Source organism: Rattus norvegicus, chromosome 13, assembly GCF_021556685.1.
Source record: "Rattus norvegicus strain SHRSP/BbbUtx chromosome 13, alternate assembly SHRSP_T2T, whole genome shotgun sequence".
Classification (NCBI taxonomy): Eukaryota; Metazoa; Chordata; class Mammalia; order Rodentia; family Muridae; genus Rattus; species Rattus norvegicus.
In genome coordinates, this window is record NC_141546.1 from 88,017,104 (window position 1) to 88,024,196 (window position 7,093).

At 37.1% G+C, this 7,093-nt stretch overlaps 1 protein-coding gene and 1 long non-coding RNA gene across 2 annotated transcripts in view; both read left to right on the forward strand.

Moving 5' to 3' along the window:
- LOC108352577 (uncharacterized) overlaps positions 1 to 6,624 on the forward strand; it is a 62,389-nt gene extending 55,765 nt beyond the window's left edge. Inside the window, exon 5 of the long non-coding RNA XR_015635650.1 lies at positions 3,274 to 6,624. This is a non-coding gene — a long non-coding RNA (uncharacterized LOC108352577). The remainder of the gene's footprint in view (positions 1 to 3,273) is intronic.
- On the forward strand, positions 578 to 1,507 carry Or10j5 (olfactory receptor family 10 subfamily J member 5). Its single transcript, NM_001000499.1, is given in 1 exon segment — positions 578 to 1,507. A coding segment is annotated over 1 exon segment (930 nt).
- Positions 6,625 to 7,093: the final 469 nt, after the last annotated feature.

Here is a 7,093-nt window from a genome sequence, read left to right on the forward strand (position 1 = left end):
CACTGTGAAGTTGCCCTTCTTTGAGAGTGTGAAATTTCTGGCTCATATTTTCTTCTTGAACTCAAGTCTTCACATTTAGAATTCAACTGTAACACTGTGTACAATGGTTCCCAGTGACCCTGTCACCAAATCTAGCAACCATTTGTTTTTGCAAATTCCGTCTTTCCCAAATACCTCACACTAGTGATTATTTTCTTTTATAAACATCCATCCTTGTGATTTTCTTGACATGTTCTTTACTGGTTTTAATTCTTGTTAAGTGGGTTTAAGTGCGCAGCAGAACATGACTGTCTCCTTGCCAGTCCCTTTCATTTCCTAGCATTACTAAACTGTGTGAGGTGAGCATGTACTCAAAAGTCTTCTTATGGACAGTTTGCTAATGTTTATACACTTAAATTCCAAAAAGTTGTGTAAATATTTCTTCTTCAGAAACAAATACTCCAGATGTGACCCCCTCATAAAGGAGGGGAGTCCTTTCACCTGCTCAGTGCAGCCTACCATTATTACTTTAAATTTCAATTGCTCATGAAAGTTCCCCTTGATTCTCCTCACCACTTTAACACATCAATAGTGCAGAATGCAGAGAATGAACTTCACTGAAGTGACAGAGTTCATCTTCCTGGGATTCTCTAGCTTTGGAAAGCATCAAACAACCCTCTTTGTAGTTTTCCTAACCATCTACATTTTAACTCTGGCGGGAAACTTCATTATAGTGACAATCACATATATGGACCGTCACCTTCACACTCCCATGTACTTCTTTCTGAGCATGTTGGCAAGTTCAGAGACTGTATACACACTGGTCATTGTCCCAAGAATGCTTTCCAGCCTGATTTTTTATGACCTTCCCATATCCTTGGCAGGTTGTGCAACCCAAATGTTCTTTTTTGTCACCTTGGCCACCAACAACTGCTTTCTGCTCACAGCAATGGGTTATGATCGCTATGTGGCCATTTGTGAGCCTTTGAGATATACGGTCATCATGAGCAAAGGGATGTGTGCCTGGTTGGTTTGTGGGTCTTTAGGCACTGGTCTAGTAATGGCAGTTCTCCATGTGCCAGCCATGTTCCATTTGCCCTTCTGTGGCACAGTGGTGGAGCACTTTTTCTGTGACATATACCCAGTAATGAAGCTTTCTTGTGTTGATACCACTGTCAATGAGATAATCAATTATGGTGTAAGTTCATTTGTGATTCTTGTGCCCATAGGGCTGATATTTATCTCCTATGTCCTCATTGTTTCTTCCATCCTTAAAATTGTGTCCACTGAAGGCCAGAAGAAAGCCTTTGCCACCTGTGCCTCTCATCTCACTGTGGTCATTGTTCACTACGGCTGTGCGTCCATTGCCTACCTCAAACCCAAGTCAGAAAGTTCAGTAGAAAAAGACCTTCTCCTCTCAGTGACCTATATCATCATCACTCCCTTGCTGAACCCTGTTGTCTACAGTCTTAGGAACAAAGAGGTCAAAGATGCTTTATGCAGAGCTGTGGGCAGAAACATTTCTTAAAAGATTTGAAACTGTTTGTCAGGAGACCTTTAGCTCAAGTACGTCTACTCACCAATAAGACATGATCCACATGCTCATCCATACAGTGTCTGTAGATAATCGTGTTGGAGAGTAGAAATGACTTTATTTTTAGTTTCTCAGTGACAGCAGAAAACAAAATTTTGTTTGGATCTAATGTTTGGATCTCAGATCCTACAATCATTTTACATTGGATTAAGCATACTTCTTTAAGTTCTGGATGGTTTTGGGTTGGAAACATCTTTGGATTCCACTTTACATAGACTCCCAGACAGTCAAGTACTTTATCTGGTCTCAATGTGGAGAAGAGACAAGTACAACAGTGTAGGAAGGGGTCTATGCACAATGAGCTGCAGGGATCACAGCTTTCATTTCCATCATCATTCACGAAAGAGAAGGCTTTTGTTTTGATGAGGTAAATCTATTCATTTCAGGCAGGATTTTCTCAATTCTTATTGATTGAAAAGTAAAGACACTTGCAAGAAAAAAGGGTCTCGTATTTCATTATTCAGCTACATTAACTCTTCAAATATTATCAATTTCTATGTGTATTTTTTCCTGTATATTCAAAGGAACAATGCCTTGTTCTCCAGAGGCTAAGCAGTAAAGAAAATATACTGAGGAAGTTTCTCTTGTAGCTATGTTTTTATTGTCACACTTTTCATAATGACTCTTTTCAACCTATGGAAACCTTTGTTTTTAATTTTTACATAGCAGCTGAAATGAAACTGGAGTTGCTTGTGTGTGTGTGTGTGTGTGTGTGTGTGTGTGTGTGTGTGTGTGTGTGGTGCTGATTCCAGAGTTCAAGCTAAACACTGTTAAGTTTTATTCTTGCAACAAACTGTGCAAGCTTCATATTTCTCCAGATATTTATATTAAAATTAACAGGATCATAGTCCATTGTTTTTCATTTAATAGGAATGACTTTGGGGCTATTTTATGTCATGGATATTCTCACCTAGATTAGTTTATCTCTACTCAGAAAAGGACTGAAAAAAATTCTAAGAGACACAAATATGAAAACAACTATGTTCTAGCAACATTATGACACTCATGATTACTATATCCCCAAATCAATTTCTAGTTCTTATTTTTCATTCTGATTCACAGTAATTGGGTCGATCATCTTCTAGATGGCCTGTGGCTTTCTCTGTTCTTGTAGATGCCTATATGAAAAGGTTCAAGGCAGGATGTTCAAGGTCCTTTATATATATCACCTGTGTCAAACCTTGCCAGCTCAATGGTATAATAGCTGATGTCATAGCTCATGTTTAATAGCTCTTGAAGTGGCACCACAACCTGAGTGTCATAATTAATTTGGGATGCTTGAGAATGTATCAGAACATTTTTAAACTATTCAAAACAATTCACTAAATCCTATGTATAAAAGATGAATGTGTTAATTTAAATGTATTTTATCAATTCTGTGAATATGTCATATAATATACTTTGATCCTATTTCCTCTAACCTCCTGCTAGCTCCACTTTTGTATACCCCAAACTCTCTTTTGATTTTACTTCTAACTCCTCAATTCTAATTTGTGCTGTCGATATACTTCTGGGTGTGAGGCCATATACTAGACTCTCTAGAGTATAACTGATCTACCAGAAGTCGTACCCTTTGGAAAACTGAATCTCCCCCTACAAAACCTGACCCATCATAACTCTTCAGTTAGTGATGAGAATTCATTAACCCCTTCCAACTTAATGCAAGAATGCTGACATACTATGTTTTTATTTTTTTCCAGGAAACCACATTTGCTGTGAATTCATGAGAGCAGCTTATACTGAAGACACTGTTTAACCCCAATCCTCCCTGATCACTGGCTCTGACAATATTCCTATCTGCTCTCCTGTGATGGTCCCTGAGCTTTGTGAAGGGCGTGTGATGTAGATGTCCTGTTTGTCAGTTGAACAATCCGCAGTCCCTAGTTCTTTACACTTAGATTTGTTGAGAATTTCTGTGTTGATCATTATGCAGTGCATAAGCTCTGTCTGTTTGTTGGCTCTCCTACGACTAGAAGGTGAGGTGCTATACAGTCTGCTGGGGAGACTCATTGGCAGTCTTATCCAGTTGAGAGCTCCAGTACACTTTTGAAAGACTTTGTAGTGAGTGATATAAGTATTTCTTCCTTGCACAAATATAAAATAAATTTCATTTTCCTTCTTTAGAGACTATTTGCTTCCATATTTCCTTTGACTATTCTCAGGATGCATCTTTTGATCCCTCTATTTTGCTCACATGATTATCTTTTCTTCCTTCCTTCCTTCCTTCCTTCCTTCCTTCCTTCCTTCCTTCCTTCCTTCCTTCCTTTCTTTGTGTGTCTAAGATGGAGCTATCCAGGGATCAGGAGGTAAACATAATCTTTACTGAGGGGTTACCATTTCTTCCATCCATTCCTTAAGTGTTTGGCCCCACTCCTGTCTTTTTGTCCAGGACTCACCAGTAAATGAACAAGCCACTGGGGTAGTTGTTTTGCATGCTTTGGTTTTCTACACCAGCAGGAGACAGCTGGAGTGCAGCAAATGAGTGGGCAAGCCTAGGCTGTTCCAGACCTTCCCAGTAGGATGAATCAGGGACAATGAGTCATTTGTTTCTGACTCCTGTAATTTATCCACAATACCTGTACTGCTTGCTAATGTGGGGGCTATTGTCATGTCTTCATTGTTGTTTTTCCTTATCGTCATTCCCCAATATCTTGCCATATTTATATTCCTTTATCTTATTTCTCTCCCTTTGTACAATTACAAATACATCTATTCATTTAGTACCATTTTTGTTCAATTTTTTTTTGTTTATCAGAAAATGTCCATAATGTTATTTATATACTCAAGTACATTTTCCAAGCACTATGTGCCAAGTAATTAACTGGCTATTGGGCTACAATAATGAGTAATGCAGGAACTATTTTTCATGTTATTCATAGTTCAGTGGGGGAAGTCAGACAAAATGACAAGAAGTACAAAAAAAACTGCTTAAGGCCCATGTATAGCATTGTTGTTTTGGTCAAGGGTATTCTTATAAAATATAAGAGCAATATAGACAAATTTATTTAGGGGGCCAGAAAAGAATTCACAGAGAGCTGGTATTTCATTAACTTTGTGTGACACTGGGCCAACTTATGTGTGGGATGGATGAGGAAGGTTGATTAAGAGCTAGGAGGAGTCTAAACAGTGGCACATTAGAACAGAGGCTTCGTTCTCCACTGTTGGCCCCTGATATATTAAGTATTAGCTGTGCAAAAGGTGCTTAATACATCTTCAGGAAACTGAATGTATGAGCTATAAAATTGTGTTCAAGGGTTGCCATGCTTATTAGTAGATATGACCTATCATTTTCCAGTCTGCCTTTTAGAGTTCTCTCATCTGAAGTCAACTAGAAGAAAAATGGGCAGAGTAAAGGTAACAAACACGGAAACACACTTGAAAGTGCTTTTCCCTATTATAGAATTGTGTACAATATTTATTACTTCCTCGCATATTTGCAACAATGAATCCCTTAAAACTAGAAAAAAATCATTATTTTGAAGTAACCAGGGCGAACATTGAATCAATATATTTGAACCCTAATCAGGAAAGTAGCTTTGGTAAACTTACAAGCAAGTGTATTTTAGCCTGAGATATAAAATCAAGAGTTAAGATATTTCAAAAGTGCTATCTTTTTAGAAAAAAAGTTATAAAAGATTATTATGGATATCATAATTTCTATGATGTGATCTTCACAGCATTGATTTTTGAAACTTCTCCAGAATAAGGTTTTATTTGATGTTTTTCCCATTCTCTACTGCAAACTATGATACATTAGAGGAGAAAATGGCTTCGGCACACCTAACGATAAGAAGAATAAAACATTTTATCAATGGGTACAGATTTCTTGAGAGAAGAGAAAAGAGAGCAGGAAAGAGAGTCAGGGACATAAACAGTAGGAACATCAGAGCTTTACTTTGAAAAGAACATATTTTAAAATGTGTGAAAAATAGCTTTGCTGCTGCTGCTGCTGTCTGAGAGAACATGAGTGTTAGCCCATGTGTTTGCCTCTGTATGCAGGAAGCTGGTTTGGGGAGTTTAGATGTGATGACAGTTATAGGAAGGTGTGATTTATTTGTGTTATTTTATTCAATACTGTTAGGATATGAAGTGTCCCTTCAAAAAGCTCATGTACTAAAGCACTGGATTCCAGCCAATGTATTCTAGAAACTTTACAATGTTGGGTCTAGTAGGAAGAACTATGTCACCGAGGCACCCCCACAGGGCTGTATCTTGTCATGTTCACCCCTTTCTCACTGGCCACCATGAGATGACCAGCTTTAGTCTCCTGAGTCTTCCCTGCTATGATGGTGTGCCTCACCACATTCCACAAACAGGGCAGCTAACTGATCATACACCAATAACTTGAGCCAAAATATTATCCTTCCTTCTTTAAAATTTCAATGCCAGGCTTTGGCACAGCCATGAAGGTCTTCCATAAATATTACCTCTCCTGTTTCTACACCTCTTTGCAGTTCAAAAATCTCATTTACATTATGAAGTTATTTGATTAAAGTAATACAGCACTCCTGTAAGGCATTTATACTAGCATTATAAGCACTCCTGCTATGTTTTGTGGGCTTTTTTTTGTCAGAGAAATCCACTGCTGTGGATAGTTGTTTAAAGTTTCCCAAGAGAACACAGGTCATTCGATGTAGGAGTAAGTCTTAGACAGAAGTGAGTCCTAGTTACATATCTGTCTTCATATATCCCACAGTTTATATCATTTTATTCATATGTATAAATGCACATAACTTCATTCTAACCAGAGAACAAACTGATTAATACATAAACTTTGCTTTTTGTATGTTAAAGTTTCAGTTCAATTAATATTCAATCATCATCTCTCAGAAGTGTTCCTTTCTTGGCTTTGTAAAAGGTCTATTATGATCATCGATGTATATATATATGTATATATATATATATATATATATATATATATATTTGAGTATATATTTTGGGAGTTTGATAACATTTAGTTGGAACTAAACTGAGTTTGTACTAGAATCCTTGCTTAAATAAATGGCTCATATACATCGCGGTATTTAATAAACTATGTCTTACAATCAAACAGATTCAGACTTTTAATTATTTCACTTGTTATTTTCATAAATTTAACAAGGATTCTTATACTAAGTGTTAAGTACTAGGGTAGGTATGAGGGATGCATTGATAAATAATAGTTGTGTGTTGCTTTGAATGGCTAGCCATTTGACTGCAACTCATTTTAGTGAAGGGTCATTAGCACTATACACAGAAAGCCAAGAACTAGATGAGAGAATTATGCAATTGTTAGAAAATTTTGTTTCTACATATATTGGTGAAAGAAGGTTAAAGTGAATGATTTTGCGAAGTGCAGGTGTTGTGTTGAACTTAGACATCCTCAAATTGAGCCTACTCAGAACACAAGTGCATTAGGTTAAGAAATCTAGAAACGCTATCATTTGTAGGCAAACTTTAATATTCAATTAGAAAATGCTCATTAGGAGAACAACAAAAAGTTGTGACCCACAGAAAACGGAAAGTCAGATGTATAGAAGA